The sequence below is a fragment of the Pleurodeles waltl genome, chromosome 3_1, assembly GCF_031143425.1.
Source record: "Pleurodeles waltl isolate 20211129_DDA chromosome 3_1, aPleWal1.hap1.20221129, whole genome shotgun sequence".
In the NCBI taxonomy this organism is placed as follows: domain Eukaryota; kingdom Metazoa; phylum Chordata; class Amphibia; order Caudata; family Salamandridae; genus Pleurodeles; species Pleurodeles waltl.
In genome coordinates, this window is record NC_090440.1 from 1,348,249,831 (window position 1) to 1,348,274,874 (window position 25,044).

General features: G+C 44.4%; 1 protein-coding gene across 5 annotated transcripts in view; it reads left to right on the forward strand.

The window, feature by feature from the left end:
- Positions 1–25,044, forward strand: part of HINFP (histone H4 transcription factor) — a 162,944-nt gene that overhangs the window by 131,739 nt on the left and 6,161 nt on the right. For all 5 annotated transcript variants that reach the window (XM_069224822.1, XM_069224823.1, XM_069224825.1 and 2 more), the window contains one exon: positions 16,600–16,724. In XM_069224822.1, the coding sequence (XP_069080923.1) occupies positions 16,600–16,724 (125 nt within the window). The remainder of the gene's footprint in view (positions 1–16,599; positions 16,725–25,044) is intronic.

Below are 25,044 nucleotides of genomic sequence, written 5' to 3' on the forward strand. Positions count from 1 at the left end.
TGTGGGCATGTTTCCTGACTGAGACCGGGTCAGAATGTGGGTAAGGTATGTTTGAGGAAGCTCATGATATTATAGATTTTTATCTGGATTTGACTACATGGGAAATAGATGGAATTTCGTTTAAGGATCCACTATAGCTGTTCAACAATCAATTTAAGATATTAGCTGACTCCCAAATGGATGTAAGTTCATTTAGATCTCTCTGGGGCAGAACTAATCTATGCTGGGCAAATGACACCCATCCACATCCTGGAAGGGATCGTCCTTGGGCTAAATAAAGACCGATGGTCTTTACTGTGGGCGCACAGGCACCGCAAGAATACTGCTGAAAATAGGCCTGCATACAATCAAGGAATTACTCTACCAGGTGCAAGAGCCTACTACTAGGTCTCTCAGATCTTGACAATAAATGATTTGATTTATGTACAGAGAGATGACCCTTCAGTTAAGCTGGACAGATCGATGTTGGAAACTCCATGTTATTTGTACTAACGTTATGGTGGTAAGGGAATAAAATCGTAGTGGCATATAGTGGAATAGTGTAGAGTAGTGGTGTACAGCAGCATGCCATTGATTGGAATTATATACAGTGAAACAGCATATAGTAGAGCAGTGTAGAGTGTAGTGGTGTGGAATAACCTGTGGTGGAGTGGTGTACAGTGGAACAGTGCATAGTGGAGTGGCGTAGAGTTGAATAGACTAGAGTGGCGCAGAGTGTAGTGTTGTGGAGTGGCTTAGAGTGGAGTGAGAGTCTGTAGTGGCGTCCCATGGAATAGTATGGAGTGCAATACAGTGGAATAGCGCACACTAGAGAGTGGTGAGGCGTAGATTGGAGTGAGGCACAGTGTAGTGTCATACAGTAGAATATAGTACACTGGAGTGGCATACAGTGGAGTGGTGTACAGTGGGATAGTGTATAGGGTAGAGGTTTAAACTAGAGGGGCATACAGTAGATTGAGATAGTGGAATAGTGTACAGTGTAGTGCTGTTGAATAGACATGCATAGAGTGGACCAGCATAGTATAGAGGGGTGTACACTGGAGTGTCGTAGAATGGAGTGGCTTAGAATGTAATATTGTTCAGTGGGGTAGAGTTTGGAGCAGTGGAGTGGCATACAGTTGATTAGTGTAGAATGGAGTGGCGTATATTCGGGAGACATTGAGTGGCATAGAGTTATAGCATACAGTGGCGTGGAGTAGTGTTGAGTGACGGAATGGAGTGACGTATAGTGGAGTGTGGTACTTGAAACAGATGTAGCACATAAGTGAGTACATGCAAGTAAATGTGATGTTGCAGGAATATAACTTATGATTAGGGTTCCCGGTTTTATGGTAATTATTTTTTTGACATTACAGTCTGTATTTATCCATATTTATTTTTGTCTCGAGCAAAAGAAGATGCTGCAGCTTGTATTTTTTCACATTTATTTAAATAGACAATGCACACTTGCACTCAGTTGTTATAGGTTTATATATCTTTAAATATATGCCAAATTAAGTAAACACAATACATTCACCTGAAAGCTCTGCTACTGTAGTATAAGCACATGTGCATTTCAAGAGACTTTTCAGACATTGAAGCTCACTCTTCTTTGCACCACATTGAAACTCTGATTTATATTACCTCAATGCTGTGTTTTGCGCAATAGTGGGCAAATGGTCTTTTGTATTGTCACTAAGCGGAGAGGTGAGTGATCTTTCCCTCCTGATTCATAGTGTGTGAATCAGGAGGGAAGGATCACTCACCTCTCCGCTTACAGTGACAGTTCAAAAACAGTGCTTAACTTATAAATAAAATAGTCCTGGTGCCCAAAGCCCTCCTCTTGAAACGCAGCTGCTGCAATTAAAGGCGCAAACACGTAATACTGAGGCAGAGTAATCCTGAAGCCATCTGAAGCCTCTTCAATCCATTTAAAGCCACTCCCTGCCCCTTCAGGTCACTCTTGCAACTTTCTGCTTGCTCCCTTTGTGACGCTTTTTCGCTTTTCTCTTCGTCTGTCCCATATGTGTCTTTTGCTCGCAGTAAATGCTTGAGGCAGAAAAATAAGTTGCGGCCTTGAAAAAAAGAGTTGGTGTGCCACACCGTGAACAACAAGCACAAATTAAGCACTGTACAAAATACTTTTTGCCCATCATTGCCCCGCATTATTGAGGCAATAAAAATCTGAGTTTCAAGGCGGTTCATAGAAATGTGAATCACACTTCTCTGCGTTGCCTTTAAACTCAGCTTTTTATTGCCTCAATAGTGTGGGCAATGGTGGGCAAAATAGTCTTTTGTATTGTAAGCGGAGAGGTGAGCGATCCTTCGCTCCTGATTCACACAGTGTGAATCAGGGGCGAAGGATCGCTCACCTCTCCGTTTAGTGACAATACAGCAGTATTTTACCGTTTTATATTTGTAAATACAAAGGAAAAATAGATTTGTCTGTATTTATGTGTAAAAATCTGTTTAAACAGGAACCTTAATTATGATGTGTAAATGGTAAATTTTGGTACTAGGTGTAAAAAGTGTAAGTAGTATTAAAGTTATAAGTGTTCAAATACTTGGGTATATTTTGTGCCGCAGTGTACTGTTGCAACGTTTCATTATACTGTGGTACGTGCAGATGAGAAGGCAATATGTGATTGACTAATGGCTGTCTTTACAAAACCTTAAAGGCAGCCGTGTTTAACGGGACACTTTTGCTGTATTCTGTTTCAGGGTCTTAAATATAGGTTAGTAGTAGGTTTATTGTTCCCTCCCTATAGCCAGTTTATTAAAGTGGTAATAGATAGAGAAATTCATTTTTGCTGCACTTTTCTGGGGAACAGTTCTTATTAAACATGTTTTTATTTACACAGTAATTTGTAGGTATTACCACCCTACTAGAGTTTTTGTAAAGATTTAAGTATGAAATAATGTTAAAATACACAGTAGTACATTATTTGTAAAATATTGTAGTAAAGTGTATTCATTTTTAACATTTTTATTAAAAAAACATTTTTAAGTACTGCGGTACTTCCAAAGCAATACAGGTGACTATGAACATTGTTTTAGACAGTGTAGTTTCCTGGATAAGGTCTCATAACAGCGTCTGGACAAAGGGTTCCATGTGGTCTGATGCTAACACAACGAACAATCAAATATTATTCCTCTGGGCTCTTCATGTCTCATCACTGAGCCTCTCATGCACTACCATACTCTGCCTTGAAGTCCTGAGTTAGCACCAAAACCCACTCTTCAAAAGCATGCACTCTGTCCTTAGTTGTACATACCCTGCTCTCCATATTTAAAATTAGACCTCTGCCTTTCATTGAATTCAGATGTCTGCATTATGACCATATTTATACCAACTATGTCCTCATTGCTAGCCCGTGTAGCTTTCATGTCTCTCATTTGAGGCAGCAGTCGGGTGTATTACAAGGTGTGCTCATTATTTTGCTGTGAGGCAGGCTGTGCTTCCCGATCAGTAATGCTGTCTAGTGCAAGCAGTCTTTCAATACCTTATCTCCTCTGTCTATTTACTCCACCAACCACTGACTTGAGCTCACAAACTTCCCACTGAGATCACTCCTAACTCTTATTAATTTAATCTGCAACACAGAAACTAGATTAAGGGCATAGAATGAATCACTGGACTAAGCACTAATCTTCTGGTCTAGTGTAGCGTACAATCCACTATGGGGCTCTTCTACACCTCGTCTGGGGTAATAGACACTATATAAATGGAAATCAAATACAGTACAGTCCTAGCTCCTGAGGAGTCTTGAGGACTGACTGATCAATTTATTGTAACTTAGAACTACACATTGGTACTGAGCACGTACACATAAGGCACCAAGCATATATAAATGTGTGCAATACATAAGGGGTGTTGCTGAAGCAAATGCGTATGCTATCATAATATATAATCGGTGTTCAGTGGGCACCCTTAGTCTCTTCTTACTCAAGTTAAATGTTTAAGAGTCCAGACGGAGAATCATGCTGAAGGGAGAGGGATACCACTTCTGAATTAAATCAGGCGGTCAGTGTGCATATGCAATATTTTGATAACTACAATTAAGTGCATAAACTGATTATAGCACAGCTTGGGAACATGGGACTGTGGTTGTAATTTGGTGACCTAAATAAACTAAACTTGATGCTGTGCTTTGTAAACATTTGTAGCATTCTGTTGTAATCCTTTGGACAAACAGCACAAATAGTGCAGAGCCATATTTTCAGAGTCACATGCTATAGATGTCACTGGCTGTACTGTTTCTATGTGATTATAAGTATTGCACGACAAGGGTAAGGCAAGCTGGTGGTGTCTTGTGTGAGATTTATATTAGATGAAGCTCTCCAGTACGAATTTTGGCCCAATGTCCAGCTGCTACAGGCAAGCTGTTTAAAATGCATCTAGCCAGGTTGAATGACGTTACAATGCATGCCTTTATCATGCATGCCTTTTACCACTCAGAGGCCTTTACCTCAATTGGTAAGTATGTTTAAGGATTTGAGGTAAATAAATCCAATATATACATATATGCATACTTATATGCACATATAAACATATACATACTTATTAATTTACTCTTAACCTTCCTTTAATACTAACGAACCCTAACATTTTCATAACCATTTACCACTACCTAAACCATAACCCTAAAATTATCCTTAACATCCTTTAAATCTACTCACCGATAAAAACTAAAATTATCCTCACTACTCTTTACCACTACCCAGTCAATTACCCTAAAATTATTATCACCCTTCAAAACTACCCATCCCTAATCCCTAAAATTACCCTTCTCACCCTTTACCACGACCCACTAGAAACCCTAAAATGATGCCTAACACCCTTTACCACTACCCACAAATAAACCCCATAATGACCCTTACAACCCTTTACCAGTACCCACCCTTATTCCTCAAAAATACCCTTACTACCTGTAAACCCTAAAATTACCCTGCCCGACCTTTGCCACTACCCACCCCCAAACCCTAAATTTACAAAGGCAAAGCAACATAAAGACTCCGAATTCCTGGTACAAGCATCTAGATGTAGCAGTAACCATTGATGCCTCTAAGTTATTTGCCAAAAATGATAAAACCAGTTTATACCTGTATCACAGCACAATGCACCATCATTCTTCAATTGCAGTTAAGAATCAAACAACAATAGTGAAGAATTCTGGGATTCAAAAGTGACCCAGATTGCCTTTAGCAATATTTACAAATTCATTAAATAATTAAAAAAACTTAGACACAAAAAGTTTAAATTAAGTACTTCATATAAATAATGTTTTATTTGAGTAAATAGAGGAAAGGTTAATTGGCATGGCAAATATTTTGATAAACACAGGGTTGTGCAGCTTTTCCTTTGAAATGTCTGTCCTTTCTCCTTCTAGTATAAACTTCTGGTAAGCAAAGTGTGTTTAAATGCAGTGTGCTAAGACTGCAGTACTGCGTCCTGTCTACAGGGGCAGAGCTGAGCAAAAAATATAAACACGCTCGAGGATACGCAAATCTCCACAAGGCAATTAATTTTTTTTTTTAAAACGTTGTAAAGATTGACACAGATGTTCCTGAAGCCACTTTTTTGTGATTATTTAGAAGATATTGCCTTGTGGCGAGGGGACCTGGGTTCAGGTCCCCACAGTGGAATCAAGTCCCCACAGCATATGTGTTATTAAACCCAAGTCCACACACACACACTCATCCCCCCTCCCCCCAAAATGACAAAAATCCAACATACACAAGAAAAGTTATAAATTTCTAATGTTAATAGTCTTAATACATCAAAGTCAATGGTTACGTTAGGTGATGTCACAAAAGCAAACAATGCATCAATGTCTTACTGACAAGTGAAGCCATGTGCCAATTCTTTCCCTGCTGAGTTAGCGATGCGTCAATTCTTTCCCCGCAGGAGAACAATGTGTCGATTTTTGGAAATACAGCCTCGGGTCCGTGCGGTGATGTTTAAGGTTTGACGCCCAGGGACGATGCATGTAACATCCAGATGCACAGCAACAATGGGGTGTGTAGAAGCAGGCGATGTGTATTTCGAAGCCACAAGGCACGCTGATTTTTATTTTTTTTTCAGCCGCGGTGCAGCAGCTGCCGCAATGGCTCCGATGTGTGGATTTTCACTCTGGTTATCAGCTTCCACTTTCAAGGACTGGATTTGGCACCACTAGGCATGTCAGGACTCTCAGCAAAGAACCCAGGCACTGGCAGATGAAGTCTTTGATGTACCTGAGACAGAAGACAAGCTCAGTTCAAGCTCTTTAAGAACCTTGGAAAGCAGGATGTAAAAAGCAGAGTCCAGGGCTGAAGCAGCAGCAGGCCAGCACACCAAAGCAACAGGCAGAGTGGCTGGTCCTCTTCAAGCTTCAGGCTGTTCTCCCTGGCAGAATGTCCTTAATCCAGGAGTGTTCTAAAGTTGTGGGGTCAGCAGTCCAATACTTGTAATCATTTCTGCCTTTGAAGTAGGCAAACTTAAATGGAAAGCCTTTGTCATGCACAAGACCCCCCCTCTCCTGGCCCCAGACACACTTGGGGGGGGGGGGTGTTGGGGTGTTGGAGACTGCTTTGTGTAATCACAGACACAGCCCTATTCAGATGCAAGTATCACCTCCTCCCTTCAACAATACAATTTACACAGGGAGCACTTGCAATTTAGCACTAGTAAGCAGTGGTAAAGTGCCCAGAGGCCTTTAGCCAACAAAAACAAAATTCAGCACAGGATCAAAAACAGAAGGGCAGAAGCAAAAAGTACAGGGGAAACCACACCAAGAGCTGACAGGTCTAACACCTGGCGAGAACATGGTAAATTTTACCCAATTTATTTTGTATCCAGAGTACCCGAAATAAGGCAGGGATGGTTAAGGACTCAGAAGTATATAAAAGGGTTATCATCAGCATAAAGGGATATTGTTTCCTCTGTGACTGTGGCTCTAAAATGATGGATGCCAGGGTGGGTCTTAACCTGGCATGCCAGAGTCTCTATTGTAAGGACAAACAGGAGAGGGCATCCCTGCCGGGTTCCACAGTCCATGTAGAATTCAGAGAATAGCACCACATTCACTTGGACTGCCGCCTTCATATCTCGATATGGAATAGATATCCAATGTCTGATATCTGATAGACACTTCTAGCTGCAGATTCCTTACCTTAGAATTTCCTGGCATCAGCTTGGAATCCGGAATTTTTTACTGAGCAGTACCCTGCGTGCGAAGTTGGATGGTGTTGTTCAAATCCGTGTAGTGTTGTCATGGTCGCATATAAAGGCACCATCCTGGTACGCCTACCTCAGTTCTTTTCCTTCCGCACCAGTTAAGTGCAGGTTCGGATTCAAGCTACCCTCTGCCTATTTTGGCAGTTTTTTTTTTTAAAGACCTTGTCAACGCGGTTTCGAATTTGTGCGATGATGTGATAGAGGAAGATGTGATTCGCGCCGTATGGTGCATGCCATTGTGCCATGACGGTGATGGACCCCCATCAGATATGTCTCTGGTGCCTCAACAGAGACTACGACTTGAAGTTGTTCTGACTGCCGAGCCATGGCCTGAAAGCTTTGCGAGAGCAGTCTCTGAAGCTCATGGCGGCACGGCAGGCGACTTAGATTGGTGTTACTCTTAGGAGGTCACGGTCCCGATCGAGAAGGAGGGCGCAGGACCGCTCCAGGAGCCCCAAATCCTCTTCTTTGCACTGGAGGTCCTCCGGACACTCGGAAGACGACTGGCTCTTGAAGGCTCCTACGCCCCAGGCTCTCGTCACCCACCTTCAGACTACGCGGAACCTCCTGCATTCGCTAGGGTTCACTATAAACGTGCTGAAGTCACACCTGACTCCATCTTAGAAGCTCAGTTTTGGGCTTATCCTCCCGAGCAGTGAGTCCAGGATATTCAGGTTATGATACAGATGTTTTGGCCTCTATCCTGGATTTTGGCGAGACAGACTGAGGCTGGTGGGTCTCATGACTTCCTCCATCCTGTTAGTCAAACATGCCAAATGGCATATGAGGGCTCTGCAGTGGGACCTGAAGTTCAAGTGGGCACAGCATCAGGGGAATCTCACCGTCACGGCTCAGACCTCGAGGAAACTGCAAAAGATCTTCAGTGGTGATTAGTGAACTCGATTGGGTCAGAGGCAGACTCCTCTCCCTTCCCCAACTAGATCTCACAGTAGTGACAGATGAATCACTTCTGGCATGAGGGAGAGGTGGTCAGTGGCCGCTGGTCTCCGGCAGAATCTGGACTCCATATCGATTTACTGGAGCTTCAGGCGATCTGACTGGCATTGAGAACATTTCTTCCTGTTGTAAAAGAGAAGATGATGCAGGTGTTAACGGACAACACTACCGCAATGTGCTACGGCAACGAGTAGAGCAGTGTGGGGTTGTGGACCCTTTGTCAAGAGGCCTGTGTCTCTGGACATGGCTGGAACAGCAGGGCATAACCATGGTGGTTCAACACCTGGCAGGGACCGACAACCATCATGCATACATGTTTTTCCTGTTTTTAAAACTCTTCAGTGCCCAGATCATCCCTCTTCCAGGCTTCTGATGTCAGGAGGAAAGTGGCTGGGTGATGCTCCAGAGTGTTGTTTAAAAACCCTGCACTCTGTAGATGGATGTTTCGATTGAGCATATGAGTGCCTTTGCTGGTGGGGTTATAATTGAACTATGCCACAGTCCTTTTTAATTACCATAACATACTCCACATGCCTCACGCAGCACAGTATCTCTCTTAAAGTTGAGCTTTTTCATTGCACACACCAGTGCATCCCTGAGGCCAATGAGGAGCCAGACAGAGAAACAGGGACAGGATGCCCAGCACTATCCAACCATTTGATAGGGCTGTGCTTAGAGTCCTCTCAGAAAGTTGGTCTTGCTGTCTCTCTGGCTCTTCCTTAGGAATTAGGGCTTGCTGGTTCCAATGTCCAGCACCAGATTGCTGCAATGGAGCCTCTGAGTTGCCAGCAAAGGAAGAAAAGTAAAAAATAATTCATTGTTGTTTCTCTGTGCATGTAGAAGTGAAAGTGTTTGTGAGTAATTGCAAGAGAGTACAAGAGTGAGCGTGTGAGTCGATGAGTGAAAATCATCGTGTGAGAGTGTGAATAAGTGAAACCGAGATATTGAGTAAAACCATATTAGTGAGTTAGAATGAATGAGTGAGAGGGGAGATTGTGAGAGTGAGTGGGTTTGAGCCAGGGGTGCCTTTATTAGTGGTGCAGCAGGAGCAGTGGCACCAGGGTCCATAGGCCCTGCACTGCACATGCTGTTCCATTAAATCGGAACACCTGAACCCCAGGAGTTCTAATTAGAACCCCAGTACAACAGTAGTTGTGACTGAGGGTTAGTGATTGTGAAAGTGAGTGTGTGCAAGATTGTTTGTCAGTGAGACAGTGGGTATATGGATGCATTTTTGTGGATAGCATCAGAGGCAAATTTTGAATGCAGTGAAAGGAGTCTTTGGCAAGCATTGCTCCCCATCAGTTTCTGGGATCACCCGATGCTCCAGATCAGGCCAAACATAGATACGTTTGCCACACGGTAAACACTGAATGCCAAATCTTTCCATCCAGCCGTTAACATTCATAGTCAACGAAGAATATATTTTTGATATGCTGGTTCTGGTTATTTGTGTGTACACACAGTTTGTTGCCTCTTATTCCAGCTGTAATAAACAAGTTCAGAACATTGCATTGTATTTTATTTTGATAACTGCCAGATGGACATCTTATAAATTTGTTCTCCCCGCTAGTATCTTTGGAGCATCCCAGTAGCATAAATTACAGTTCAAAAGTGAAAGAAAGTAGCCGCTTTCTAGCATGGTTACCCCACCTTTGGGCCTGTTTGTCAGTGTGTTTGACTGTGTTCACTGGGGTCATGCTAACCAGGACCCCAGTGATTATGCTCTCTCTTTTAAACTTGGTAACTTGTACCATTTTCACCCCACAAATGGCATACTGGTCTCTCCATGTAAGCTCCTAGTATATGGTATCTAGGTACCCAGGGCATTGGGGTACCAGGTGATCCCTATGGGCTGCAGCAGTACTCTGCCACCCATAGGGAGCACATGCAAAGGGTTCTGCAGGCTTGACATTGCAGCCTGCATGAAACGGGTCCATGCACCAGTTTTCACTACAGGTCACTGCACCAGGTCACTGTAAGTCACCCCTTTGTGTCAGAGATGCCCCCACAGACTCCAGACCTATTTTAATGGACTTTGTGAGGGCTCGGATGCCATTTTACACGTGTACTGGACATAGGTCACTACCAATGTCTAGATACATAATGGTAACTCCGAACCTTGGCATGTTTGGTATCAAACATGTCGGAATCATACCCTGATACTGTTGCAAGTATTGGAAGTATGATTCTGTGCACTCTAGGGGCTCCTTAGAGTACCCCCAGTATTGCTACCACTAGTATTAAAGGTTTTTTTGGGCAGCCCAAGATGCTGCCACCCCTCAGGCAGGTTTCTGCTCTCCTGCTGCTTGATCTGATCAAGACCAGGAAGGCAGAACAAAGGATTTCCTTTGGGAGAGGGAGGTATCACCCTTTCCCTTTGAAAATGTGTGACTGGCTTGGGAGGGGTAGCCTCCCCAAGCGACTGGTATTCTTTGAAGGGCACATTTGGTGCCCTCCATGCATAAGCCAGTCCACACCGGTTCAGGGACCCCCAGTCCCTGCTCTGGCATGAAACTGGACAATGGAAAGGGGAGTGATCACTCCCCTGTCCATCACCGTCTTAGGGGTGGTGCTTGGAGCTCCTCCAGAGGGTCCCTGGGTTCTTCTGCCATCTTGTTTCCAAGGTTGGTAGGGAACTCTGGGAGCATCTGAGTGGCCAAACAGGTGACATCAGAGCCCTGCCCTGATAGGCTTATCTGGCTAGGTGACCAATCCCCCTTTCAGGGCTATTTAGGGTCTCTCTCTCTTGGGTGGGTCCTCAGATTTGGCTTGCAAGACTCCAGCAGGATTCCTCTGCAACCTCCACTTCGACTTCTGACCACTGGAACTGTGACTGGACCCTCCAGGAACCGAAAAAGCTGCAATCCATGAAGAAGTCTGTAACTTTGTTTCCACGGCTCCTGCCAGCTTTGCAACATTTCTCTGGCTGTGCATCCTCAGAAGACAGGAACTCTTCAGCCTGCACAAGAAGAAGAAGGAATCTCCATTGGAGTGAAAGAGTCACTCCCCTGCATCCGCAGGCACCTGCTGCTATTCCAACTGGCTGCGAGGATCTCCCCTCATCTTGAGCTGCGTGGATCCTGCATCACGGGTGGTCATCCAGATTAGCCCTTTTGGTCATCTCTGCCAACTGTCCAACTTTGGTGGAGGGAGGCCTTTGCCTTCCCACGCAGGGCAGTACCCCCATGCACTGTGTCTCTTGCAGCAGCCAAGGCTTGTTTGCATCTCCTCCAAGAGATCTTCAGACGACGTGTAGCTCCAGTCCTGAGCCCTCCTTCCTGTGACTCTCAGCCCTCTGCGTGGCTCTCGTGTGGCGCGGGATCCCTTTCTGTAGTGCTGCATGGGCTCCTTCTGCAACGTCTGTGTCCCCGTCCTGTAGGACTCCTGTGGGTGCTGCCTCCACTCCGGTGGACTCTCTGCGTTGTTGAGGGTCCCCTGTGACTCCCCCTCCTAGGTTGGGTCCTCCTGGGCCTCGCTGGTCCCCGGCAGCACCATTTATCCACTAACACACGAGTTTGCCTTTGCCAAGGCATGTTGGTGGAATTCCTACACCAACACCCTTCTGCAATCTTCACTCCAGCGTGGGACATCTTCTGCATCCATCAGGAACTCTTCTATGGCTCTAGGGCTGCAGTGCTGACCTGATCTTCCTCACCGTCGACCAACTCCTGCAAGTACCGCTGGGTGGGTAGTAGCTCCTACTCCTCCTGGACTCCACTGTGACTTTTGGACTTGGTCCCCTCTCTCCACAGGTCCTGTTCTCCAGGAATCCAGCTCTGGTTTCTTGCAGCCTTGTCTGGGTGTCTTTTCCTTCCTTTTGGGTGGTTTGGGGAAATTCCAGTGAGTTACTCCTGCTTTCCTGGTCGCTGGGGGATATTGTGTTACTTACCTCTGTGGTTTTCTAGTACCCTCAGCTCCCCTCTACACATTCCACTTACGTACGTGGGGGTCCTGTGTTCGCATTCCATTTTTTTAATATATGGTTTCGGATCCCCCTCGGGCCACTATTGCTTATTGCTAATTGCTAATTTGCACAATTTCTGTGCCTATTTCTGATTACTAGTGTACCTATTTAGTGTGTGTACGTACCCCCTAGGGGAGTATTGCCTTTTTAGTGATTTTGGTATTGTCACTAAAATAAAGTACCTTTATTTTTTAACACTGTGTGGTTTCTTTCATGTGTGTGAGTGCCTTGTGACTACAATGGTATTGCATGAGCTTTGCATGTCTCTTAGATAAGCCTTGGCTGTTCATCCACAGCTACCACTAGAGAGCCTGGCTTCTAGACACAGCCTACACTTCACTAAGAGGAGATACCTGGACCTAGTATATGGTGTAAGTACCTCGGGGACCGACCACACACCAGGCCAGCTTCCTACAAAAATAATACATTAGGTAGAATAGATCACCCAGATTTACAAAGTCTCCAAATGGCAGTCTAGTTTCTTAGATCCCAGAATATCAAACTGTAAACCTTCCTGAAAACTGTATGAAAATTATTAAACAAAGCTAGAATGTCATCAACTAGAAAATGGTATTTAGCTAAATGGTATTGATTTTTTAAAGTGGTATTAAAGAAATAATTGTGAACAGGTGACAATTGATCTAAAGTGCTAGTCAAATTTCTTGTATTTTCATTGGGATATGGCATTATTTTTGCATACTACGGCTCCATTTCTTACTTACTGCAGCATACTTAAGAAGTGAATATCAAATTCAGTATCCGTGATAAAGATGTTCGAAGGGCGCTAAGCAATTGTGTGCACTCCATGTAGGACAATGGACATTATTTTTAGTTTTAGTAAGATAATTCAAGCCTCCATTTGAGTATACGTACAGGCTTATACTAAACAGTTTGCAGCTAAACCCACTCTCTTAATCACTAATGCATTGTTGAAGAGTAAGTAAATTGCATGTTTTATTGCTTGATGCCTTACCTAAGAGTTGAGAAGAATAGGTGGTCATAAGGACGCATTCTAAATTTGTACTAACGGTGGGTACTCCTTTTCATGTGAATAAACTATTCAGCTACCATAATTTTTTTAAAAACAGCAAATTCGGCATGAGTGTCTTTGCAAAATGTAGGACGCTGGCTATCTATGTAGTGTACCAATGTAGGGGTACACTATGCAGATGGTACAGGCGACGGTTTGACAGCCCTGACGAAAGCCCCAGACCTGGATGGGCTCTTGGCAAGGGCTGAAGCATTTTGGCACAATAAAAGGTTTTTTGGGACACTAATTCTCTTAAAGAACCTGAATTATTGTTTTTTTATCCGTACTGCCGGTACCCTTTGGATACTTGAGATAGATCTTAATAGTGGTTCCTTCCTTTTAATCCCCCTCCCTTTTTAGTAAGCCTAGTTGCCATTTTGTGGCATCAGTGTGGATTTATTAAGACGAGGTGTTTGATACCAAACACCATAGGTTTTAGTGAAGTCATTATGTATCTCGGTAACTCACTTTGACCAGTGTCCAGTAAATACATCCAGACTGTTTCCCTGCTCACTTGTAATATCTAACAATGGTACTAGACATTACAGATGTGTAATCTGCTCATGCAGCTATGGCCTCACATTTGCTACAATGCACCCTGCCATAGGGCTCGAAGGCTGATGTTGGGATGACTTATATATAGACCATGCAGTGTCTTTGGCTTGGCACACAGGAGTGTGCCATGCCATGTTTTCAAACCTGGTTTGCACCATGTTATGTAGCCTACAATGGCAGTCTGTGTGTTATTTGTGTGTGGGTCCCGTGGGGTGGCATAAGAATTACTGCAGCCCTTAGGGACTCTCTTTAGTACTCGTGCCCTAGGTTCCAGAGATACAATTTACTGGGGACCTGTAGGAGTGCTAAACTCCAAGCCAGTTGGGTTACAATTAGACTTTACATGTTTTAAGGGAAGAGCGCTGTCACTGTGGTCTGATTACCAGGTCTCACTGCATTGTCAGTCAAAAACCAACATCAGGTGACAACTGCAACAACATTCCAGTTTCCTGCACAACATTTGCAATTTCAGCACAGTCACTTATTACATCCACAAGACCAAAAATATTAGGAAAACAAATCTTTAATTTGTAGTGATTGTTTGTTGGGTGTTGAGTGGCAATTTCTAAAAGGACAATTACTAACTGGACTGTTCAATTAAATCATATGTGCTACAATATTTGGAAACTAAAAACTAGGCAGCAAACAGAGTAATCATTCCACTGCTGAAAAGGGGGCAACTTTAACATTCATGCCATGTGTCTTCCTTAATGACATGTAGAGCCCATATGACATATGGCCCACAGCATACACCTTCAGAAAGCATTAATGTATGGATATACAAACTCAAATGAAAGACTGTAACAAACTGTGTTAGAAAATGTATTTGGCACCATTCATCCTTCAAACCATCCAACACAAAGGGATACCACTAGGAAGTCCATGTACAGCACAGGAATGTAGAAGAGGTGTACATTTCAAATGAAACCTGTGACAATTGTTTTGATGCTTGAAAAAGTCTAGATAAGATGCTCCTGTCTTCCCAAGAAAGGAAGAGGTCAGTTGTAAATTAAAAAACAAAAAACAAAAAAAAAACAGTTTTTAAGCCCATCTAAAATGGAAGCTACATATTTATGCACTGTTTTCCTATGGTTAACATCATAGTGAATCTACTGACTGCTCCCTGGCCTAGGCAAGCATTATTTAACCAGCATTGGCAAAAAAAATAGGTCTTGTCTATATAGGAACTATTGGCTTTGCCAGTGCTTTAGCCGTGTTGTACCCTAGGGTGTCAGCTGTTCAGCATAGCTAAATGTTAGTGGCGCTGAGGAGAGTGGAGTGGAGTGGCGTACAGTGGAGAGGTGCAGAGTGTTGTCTCATGGCAGAGCGTAGAGTAGAGTGGAGTGGCGTAGAGTGTTGTATAATGCAGTGGTGTAGAGAGAATTTTATAGAGTGGAATAGATTAACCAATTGCCACAGAGACAGCACTCCACAACAATCTGCTTGCCTCTCCATATATGCTGTGTTCTTTATATTCTTTGCACCTTCATGAGTCAATGGCTCCAGTGGCGTTCCCATGGTAAGGACCCTGTATTTGGACCCCAGGGCTGAAACAAATGCTTCTTTTAATTTAGGAAAGCCCCAGTTCTCTTATTCCCTTCAGTTGTGCCAGCACAAATATTGGACGTGGTCTAGCAACAGAAAAACCTTCTCTGGCTTATACAGAAGCCGATAATATCACAATTGAACTCTTTTAGACTGACTTTCATTAAAAAAAAAAAGTTAGCAAACCCCCGTTAATGGATGACTTTAATTAATTTAACCAAGCACTCCTATCTGTACTATTTACAGGCATAGTTTGGGTTAGCACACGTGATTCATGAAACGTTGTCAAAGCATAACGATATATGTTCATGTGAACTTTCTCACTGTCTGTAAGATCACTAGGATGAAGCACTTAGCTGTCCATGTGGCAAAACGTGTATTTGCAGCCATCATGTCTGCCAAAAATTATACTTCTCATTCACTATTAAAAACAACATGTGGGAAGTGCACCTGCAGTGTTGGGGAATGGAAAGAATGCTTTAGCGATGCAAGACTTCAGGAGAATGCACCGAGGAAGGTGTGAACCTAGGAGACTGAAGGTTTGTTATGACCTGTACAGTGGCACCACCCACCCCAAAAAATAAGGGAAAGTATTGTGTGTTTTTCTCCTGATTCACTCAGTTCCTGCAGCAACTGTTCCAAGGGCTCAGATAAGGCTGGAAAGCTTACAAGATTCCTTTCTTGACCCGGCCCTCAGATTCAGCTTTTTTGGGAAGAGGTGGTGAGTGAAATGGCTCGGGTTCAAGGGATTGTCGGTCCCTAGAGACCCTAGGTGGCTCCTCCTGGCCATAACAGGGGACTCATCGTGGACAAGATACCAGCGAATATGGCTGTGGCTTGCGGCCGTGGTGGCCAAACGGAATGTGGCTAAGGCTTGGGCTGCTCATCAGTGCCCGAGAGTGGAGGAGTTGGCTTAAGATATGGAGTGGTACAAAAAAGCTGAAAAAGTGGTCTACCAATGATGGGGTTGCCCCCAAGAAATGGGAGAAGGTATCGGGACCCGTGGATAGCCAGATGGAACCTGATGGGAGGAGACGGAGTGCTGAGAGCTGATTGGGTGCTGGCTGGGTGGGAGGTGGGATATAGCTGGACCAACAAGCCAGGATCAGGACTAAAGGGGATGTTACAAATGCTTAGCTCTTCTGTTAATTTTGTGAGTGTTCTGGACTCTGATTTACATTTCTGTATCACTATGTTTATGATTTCTCCATCTCGTTCACTGTATGTCACTCATTGTTTTTTTGTTTTTGTTTTTGTTTTAAATCCTGTCTTGACCCGTGCACTACTTAATTCTGTACCATGTATATCAAGATTTCCTGTTTTTAATCGATGTCCTTTCTTTATCAGGGAGATTTGGAGCCAAAGTACATGTGCCACATCTGTGACAAATGCTTCTCGCGTGGCTATAACCTCACCTTGCATCTTCGTAAGAAGCATCAGTTTAAGTGGCCGCCAGGACACCCCCGCTTCAGGTAGATGCCCATTTATTATGCCATTGATGGTTAGGCATCTGAAAAAAAATGTAAGTTCTTTTTATTCAAATTGACCCAGTAGAGTAGTATAAAGAGATACAATAAAATCATACAAACACCCCATTGCCTCCCTCTCTCCAACCTGCACACCACCACCAAGATGGCAGCCAACCAAGCCAGAGGAAGAAAAACCAATTCGTCACAGAGAGCCTTACACAGTGTCCTTTGATTTCCCCTCTGGGCCTGGGGAGTCCAGCAGATATTCCAAATGCTCCACACACCGCCTATGAGCCCTATCACTACAGTATTGGCTCGTTCTCCGAGACTGGGACAGATCTCTCATTCCATGTCCTCTATTAGACCCTGCTATGGGCCCCATATCTTGGTGAATTAGTTTAGTCACGCCCTAGCCTTGTAAACACCAGACACCCAGCTTGCATACACCAGTCCTATACACTTCCCAACAAGTCACGTTTGTCAATCTTGAGCAGTTCCACAATGTGTGCCGGTAGGTTGTATAGTTATTGGGCCCCCAGGACCTGAGATTTTTTGGATGAGTGCAAAAGCAAGTAGTTTCAGTTTCGAGTTTAGTAGGAAAGGCGTGGGGTTTGACATATGAAAGTGCCTTCATTTTCTAGACCCTTCTACTTCTTACTGTTGCCCCAGTTTGTGTAGGTTTTTTGTTTCCTGGAGGAAACATTTCGAGGACAAAATAATCCTTCCACTAATACTATGTGGTTGTCTGTGGGGAAAACAGGTTTTAATTGTGAACCTAAGGGGTAATTATCCCACCCCACACTTTTTTTTTTTTTTTATCTTCGCAGTGTGGCAGCGTAGCTTGTGGAAACCTGTACAACCCTGCTCTTGTAAGTTTTCTGCATGACCCAGTGCATTTTTCTCCAGTGAACTTGACAGGTGTGCAAGCCTGTTACTGAGTGAGACATCATAGCAAGTCTCTGCTGTCAAGAGCCACTTAAGATTAGTCCCTCTTCATGAAAGTAGCTAATGTCCACTCTGTCTCCAAGGACTCAGAGGACTGCCCTTCAACCAAAGGACTAAGAAACTCCAGTGGACAGTGGCTCTGTCCAAGAAACAAAGAAACAACCAACTTTAAATGGACTCCAGCCTCACTCCGGAAGCGTGAGTCCCCAACACTCTGCACCCAATGCCCCCGGCTCGCGTCCAGAAGAACCAACACTTCAGAGAGGACCCCCAGGTGACTCCCACGATGTGGACACCCTGAGCTGACCTCCCTGCACTCCCACAGCGACGCCTGCAGAGAGAATCCAGAGGCTCACCTTGACCGCGACTGCTAGGTAACAAAGAACCCAATGCCTGGAAGAAGCACTACACTCACAGCCCCCAGGCCTGAGAGAAACCAACTACCGATGCAGGAGTGACCAGCAGGCGGCCCTCATCTTTGCCTAGTCGGTGGCTGGCCCTAGAAGCCCCCCTGTGACCTGCCTGCATCGCCAGGGTGACTCCCGGGTCTCTCCATTGATTGATTCTACCTAGAATCCGACACATATTTCACTCACTTAACCCGGCTGCCCCTGTGCTGCTGAGGGTGTATTTTGTGTGCCTGTTTGTGACCCCCCCCTACCCCCTCCCCCCAACTTCCACCTCCGCCAGTGCTCTACAACCCCCCCCCCCCCCCCCCGGTCTGCTCCACAAGAACGCAGGTACCTTCCTGCTAGCAGACTGGACCCTGAGCACCCCTATTCTCAGTAGGCACCTATGCTATTTGGGCCCTACTTTGACCTCTGCACCTGACCAGTCCTGTGTTTCTGGTGCTGGGTGTTTGGGGTTGCCTTGAACCCCCAATGGTGGGCTGCTTGTGCCCCGGAGACTGAACTTGTACGTGCTCTACTTACCTTAAAAAGTAACCAATACTTGCCTCCCCCAGGAACTGTTGATTTTTTGCACTGTGCCCAATTTTAAAATAGCTTATTGCCATTTTTGCCAAAACTGTGTACAACATTACTGTTTTAATTCAAAGTTCTATATTCACCTATGCCAAGTACCTTACAATTTATGTACTTAATTTATTTTAGAACCACAAGATTCAGAATTCAAGTAAGAAAATAATATTTTTCTATATAAAAACCTATTGGCCTGGAGTTAAGTCTTTGAGTGTGTGTTCCCATTTCTTGCCTGTGTGTGTACAACAAATGCTTAACACTACCCTCTGATAAGCCTACTGCTCGACCATACTACCACAAAATAGAGCATTAGTATTACCTAATTTTGCCACTATCAACCTCTAAGGGGAACCCTTGGACTCTGTGCACACTATCTCTCACTTTGAGACAGTAAAACAGCACTGGGAAGAACCACCTAATGTCTTTTTGAAGTATGGACTTCATTCTTGGATTGACAGTTTTATGCACTATTTTTGTATAGCATAGGATTGTGACATGTGTCTCAAGTGCATTCCTTTGAACATGTCTACAAATTCACTGCATATCAGTGACCCAAAAGTATAAACTGAAGTATTTGATTTTCTTTCTTTAAAGGCTTTTGAACAATCTCAGACCTGACCGCCTCTGAGTAGATCCGAGTGCAACTGCAGAAGATAACACTGGCTTTAGGGCTCAATATTAAGCTATGTCCTAGCGCCCATTGCTAAGGTGTTACAAGCTTGTTTGTCAGTTCTTGGGAGAAGGTGCCATTTATTTGTGCTTTTTGGTACTTATGTGCATTGGAGATGTATAATTTGTATTTGCTGGTAAATGACACCATTGTCTAAAGTATCAACCCCACACCCCTCTCCAGGAGTAAACTTTGACCGCTCAACCCTGAGACAGTCAATTTATACAACTGAGTACTTTGTCATTCATTTGGATTGAAAACTGTATTGTGGCCCAAGGGCAAAGGACAATTACTGTTGGTCATTATCTAGAAACCTCTAACTGCCATGGTACCCCAAGAAAAAGCCTCAGAACTTTCCTTTTGTAACCATAGTTGAAGTATAACAAAATCTTGGGGCCCACCAGGTCAAGTTGAACATCATTTCTGATATGGACAACAATTTTTTGAAAGAAACAACCATATTGGAATGTAACCATTGAATGGTAATCAGCCTGATCCTACCATCACTTTCAATAGTCATTACCAACTGCGAACTTGCACTATCCCTTCGTAAGTGTTTAATCAACTACGAGAATCTCATGTTTTCAGCTTCTATCCCTGTAATAGCATATATACTCATATGACCTTTTTTTGACAATTGCCGGCCAGTGGGTTGTTTGGGATCCATCCACGACCTCATTATATGGCATCTATCAGTGATGGTTAACTAGAACAGTAACTTATTGATGTTTTGTGAACCTTTCAAAACTGATACAGTTGTACTTACCTTAATTGGAAGGCCCGTTATTCCAGAAGTGATCTGTCTGCCTCTTGCCAGTCCTGAATAATGTACGCTTGCTACCACCCCAAGCCCATGAAAGGCTAGGCCGCAATGCCAGTCTTGAGGTAACCACACTATAGAGTCAGAATAGCCAACACCTGTAGAAATGTTATTTTCGATGGCATGTGTGGCTGTAGATACAAATGCTCTGCAGGCTCCTGCCATTGAGTATGGACTTCTGAGTGTTGCTAGTTTTTCTTCGAAGAAGCATTGTTGAGTCACAGGATTGAGTGACTTCCCCTTCTCAGTGATACTGCTCATGGCCATTGACTCCTTTGTTAGATGTATTTTTTTTTTCTCTTCCCCATCGGATTCGAATGTGTTTCTTCTCTCCGTTCTCCCTTTGCTCATGTTTTGAAATCTTTCTTCTGTCTTAATTCAACGGTGTTGTTTTCGATCGCACTTCTGTTATCTTGCTACTCTCACTCTGTTGATTCGGGAACCGACTAAACTCTCTACGGGCCTACTTCACTGCGTGGCACCGAACAGCATGTCCTGCTGATAGAACGAATGCCGTTTCGATGCTGCCTTCCGTTCCACTCAAAATTCATGCACACCAACCAACATCTGGTGTGTAGCCCGTGCCTGTCCCCCGACCATCAAGAAGCCACCTGTCCACCTGCAGATCCTTTTGGTTGAAAAAGACGCTTCAGGACGGGAGGGCTTGTCGACTAGAGATGGCGCAAAAGACCCCAGAAGACACTCTAGACATCTGTGGGGAGGAGCACGCCCATGAGGAGCCAGACCAGGATTAGGCTTTCTCAATCGAGGACTCTGAGTCCAATGTCCAGTTGGACATCAAAAGCCAAGAAGTCACACTGGCGCAACCTGTCAGAACCATTGTCCCTCCTACCCCCTTCAAGACTTCCAAAAAAATCCTTCACCGAAGTCTCCGGACCGCCACTGTCTTCGGGCCATGGCCGGCTCCAGAACAAATAGGCTTGGATGCCCCACCTTGCAGCTCGGCACCAAAAATGGCTAAAACCAAGACAGCATGTTCAGCGTCAACCTCGACATCTTCGGCCTGAGACACCAGTCCAATTCTACTTCGAACTTTGGCACCAACCATTTCGGCACCAAGCCGAACAAGCACCACCTCAGCTTTGGTACCAACAAAAGGGCATTGATCGAAAACATTGGTGCCGAAAACAAGGAAATTAACTTCTTCAGAACTCTAGTCAATCTTTGCCCTCTGCCTCTCCAGTTGAACCCATTTTGGAGACTATGAACACTCAGCAGCGCTGCCTCCAAACCCAAGAGGGTACAGGGGCATCAATGCAAACCCCCCCCCCCCGTTATTCACGGGGGAGACTTAGTGCACACACACATATACACCAACCAACCACACACACCAACCAAATACACACACACACACACACCAACTGCATACACACCAACTACAGACACACCAGCCAACTACACCACCACACACCAACCACACCACCACACAACTACTCACACCCCAACCAGCCACACTCTCACACCAACCAGCCACACTCTCACACCAACCAGCCACACTCTCACACAACCAGCCACACTCTCACACCAACCAGCCACACTCTCACACCAACCAGCCACACTCACACCAACCAGCTACAATCTCACACCAACCAGCCACACACACACACACACACACCAACCAACCACACACCTTCCAACCACACACACACCACCCATACACCACCCATACCACCCCTACCCCCAAATCCATCCCTGGATATATATTACCTTGATCCTACCCTCTCTATGGATCCAGATCTATAGCCTTCACCACCAGAGGATGCTTTCCGACCAACAGGTGATTGCTAGAGCAGTTGACTTTCACAGGGACCAGATTGAAAAAGACTTTCTTTTTGAGACCGCCCTCTCTCCCCCCCCCCCCCCCCCCACACCTATCTGGGACAGACTTCAAGATTTCTATACATAATGGGTCAACATCACTTCGGACCAATAAGTCCTATCCATTATCCAACATAGTTACTGTCTGGAGCTCATTACTACTCCTCCAAACATTTCCCTGGGTCTCACAAGCTCTCGCAAGATCACCACTTTGTTCTCAAACAAGAGGTGCAATCCCTTCTTCTCAAAGGAGCCATCAAACCAGTTTCATTACAATATCAAGAAACAGGAGTATATTTTCTATACTTCCTCATTTCCAAAAAAGACTGGTCTCTTAGGCCCGTTCTGGACACAGGGCCCTTAAACCATTATAGTCTATCTGAACACTTTTGCATGGTCACTATTCAAGATGTTAGCCCATTTTTTACAAAAGGGAATCTTTATGACCGCCCTATTTCCTAAGGGCACATACTTCCATATCCACTCTCACCCTGCACACGCAAATACGTTAGATTAGTGCAGGAAAACCCTATCGATATAAGGATTTACCTTTTCAGAGTCACCACAGCTCCTAGGGTCTTCACATAGTGCTTGGCATTAGTAGCAGCTCACCTCAGAAGACCAAATGTACATGTATTCCCTTAGCTAGACGACTGACTCATTAAAACCAGCACGTTGGCACAATGCCAACACCACACTCAGATGTCAGTGGACCTTCTGCACAACCTGGGTTTAACACTCAACTTCCTCAAATCGGACTTTCGACATATCCAGATATAGCCATACCTAGGACCTATACTCAGTGCAGAACTAGGGACTGCATACCCCATTCCGTCTCATGCTCACTACTTTCAGTTTCTCCTCCCCCAATTTCGAGAGAGTTCTTCATACACTATCAAGACTATAATGCGACTGTTGGGGATGAGGGCCTTCTGCATTGCCATCGTTCCCCATGCCAGACTCCTCATGCATCCTCTATCAATATCTGTCTTGTCCGTGGGCTCAGTCACTGGGTCAGTGGGAAGATCTACTGTTGTTAGTTGGCTATACTCGCCTCTTTCTGCAGTGGTGGAACACCACCAGTCTCTTAAAAGGGTGGCCTTTTCTGCACACTGTGGCTCAAATCACTCACCTCAAACTCAGGCTGGAGCACTCCTCCTCAGGACCTCTCACTGCCGGATCATTGGAACTCTCATCATCAATCGCCACACAAAAACATCCTAGAGCTTCAGGCAGTATTTCTAGCCCTGAAAGCATTGATTCATCACCTCTCTCACAAAGTTGTCCTAGTCCACACAGACAATATGATAACAATGTATTACCTTCAGGAACTGTGGGGAGGGGTGTGGGGGGGGGGGGGGCAAGGTCACTCCAATTTTCACAACTCTGACAATGTGGAAATGGGCTCTCCACTATCACATTCACATAATGGCAGCGTATCCCTCAGGACGGTGTGATAGACCTGCTCAGCAGGATGCAGCAACAAGTCCACAGATGGGAACTCCACCCACAAGTCCTTCAAAGTTACTTCCAAAAGTGGGAAACACCTCAAATATATATTTTTGCCACAGCAGAAAACACAAAATGCTTAAACTTCGCCTCCCGGTACCAACACCCTCAGTCCAAAGGCAATGCTGTTTGGATTAACTTGTCAGGGATATTTGTCTATGCTTTTCCTCCTCTCCCTCTCATTCCATTTCTAGTTTGACGGATCAGGGCACACATCTCTCAAAATGATCCTTGCAACTCCAACATGGGCATGCCAGTCCTGGTTCACCACACTACTGGATCTTTCATAGTCCCCCACAAGAAGCTTCCCAACAGGCCAGACCTTCTCACTCAAACCGAAGGTCAGGTCAGACACCCAGAACCCAAATCTCTCAATTGGTGTGGCTCCTGAGGTCATAGTTTGGTTATCTAGATCTGCCTGCAGAGTGCATGGACACCCTTAGGGAAGCTTGTAAACCCACTACCTGAGCATGTCATGCTGCAAAGTGGAAATGCTTTGTTTGCTACTGTCAACCCAGAAATAATACCATCAAAGCTACTGTCCAGTACATTATCTGTTACTTGCTTCATTTTCAAAAAGCAAATTTAGCTTATGCCATCAATCGCTTGCATCTAACTGCTATAGCTGGATAATTACAAAACAGACGACACAAATCCTTCTTTAGGATTTCAGTAATCAAAGCATTCATGAAGATCTTAAATGGATCATTCCACCAAGAATGCCCCCCTGCACCATCATAGAAACTCAATATTTTCCTTACTAGGCTCATGAGTCCTCCTTTTGAGACACTTCATGTCCTCTTCAGTACCTTTCATGAAAGTGGCCTTTTTAGTTGTGGTATCTCAGGCGTGTTCGTGAGTTCCAGGCACTAACCTTGGCAGAACCATTCTTTTTGATTCATAAAGTCAAGGTGGTTCTTTGCACCAATCCGAAGTTCCTTCCTAAGGTGGTCTCTGAATTCCATATTAATCTATCCATTGAGTTACCAGTCTTCTTTCCTCAGCCTGACTCAGTTACAGAAAGAGCTCTTCACACCTTAGACGTTGAATGGAAAATGTTTCTCTATACTTCCTCTACACTCCTTTTCTCACTCTCCTGAGGGAAAAACAGTTCAACAAAGGAGTCGATGCCCATGCACAATATCACAGAGAAGGCGGAAACACTCAATCCTGTGACTCGAAATTGCTTCTTCAAAGAAAAACAACTTGCAACACTCTAAACCCAACAATAGATGGCAAAAGAATGCAGAGCATGTGAATCTACAGCACTACATGCCACGAACAGATGATTACTGGGTAAGTAACATTTTCCTTTTGCGCTCTCCATTTTCCTAGAGAGTGCTTGTTGTGTATATTTTGAAGAAAAAGGTTGTTTCTCCCTCCCCAGTGGGTTAATGCATAATTTAGTATTTTTAGGATCCCACAGAGACAGGTGCTTTTTAGGCCTTACTATGGTCACTATCACAATAGAGAGAAAATAGTCCTCTCGCTCATTCAGATCAAACAGAACATATGTAGCAAGCCTCCAGCTTCCTATTTGCAAAAGCTATTGGCTTTTAA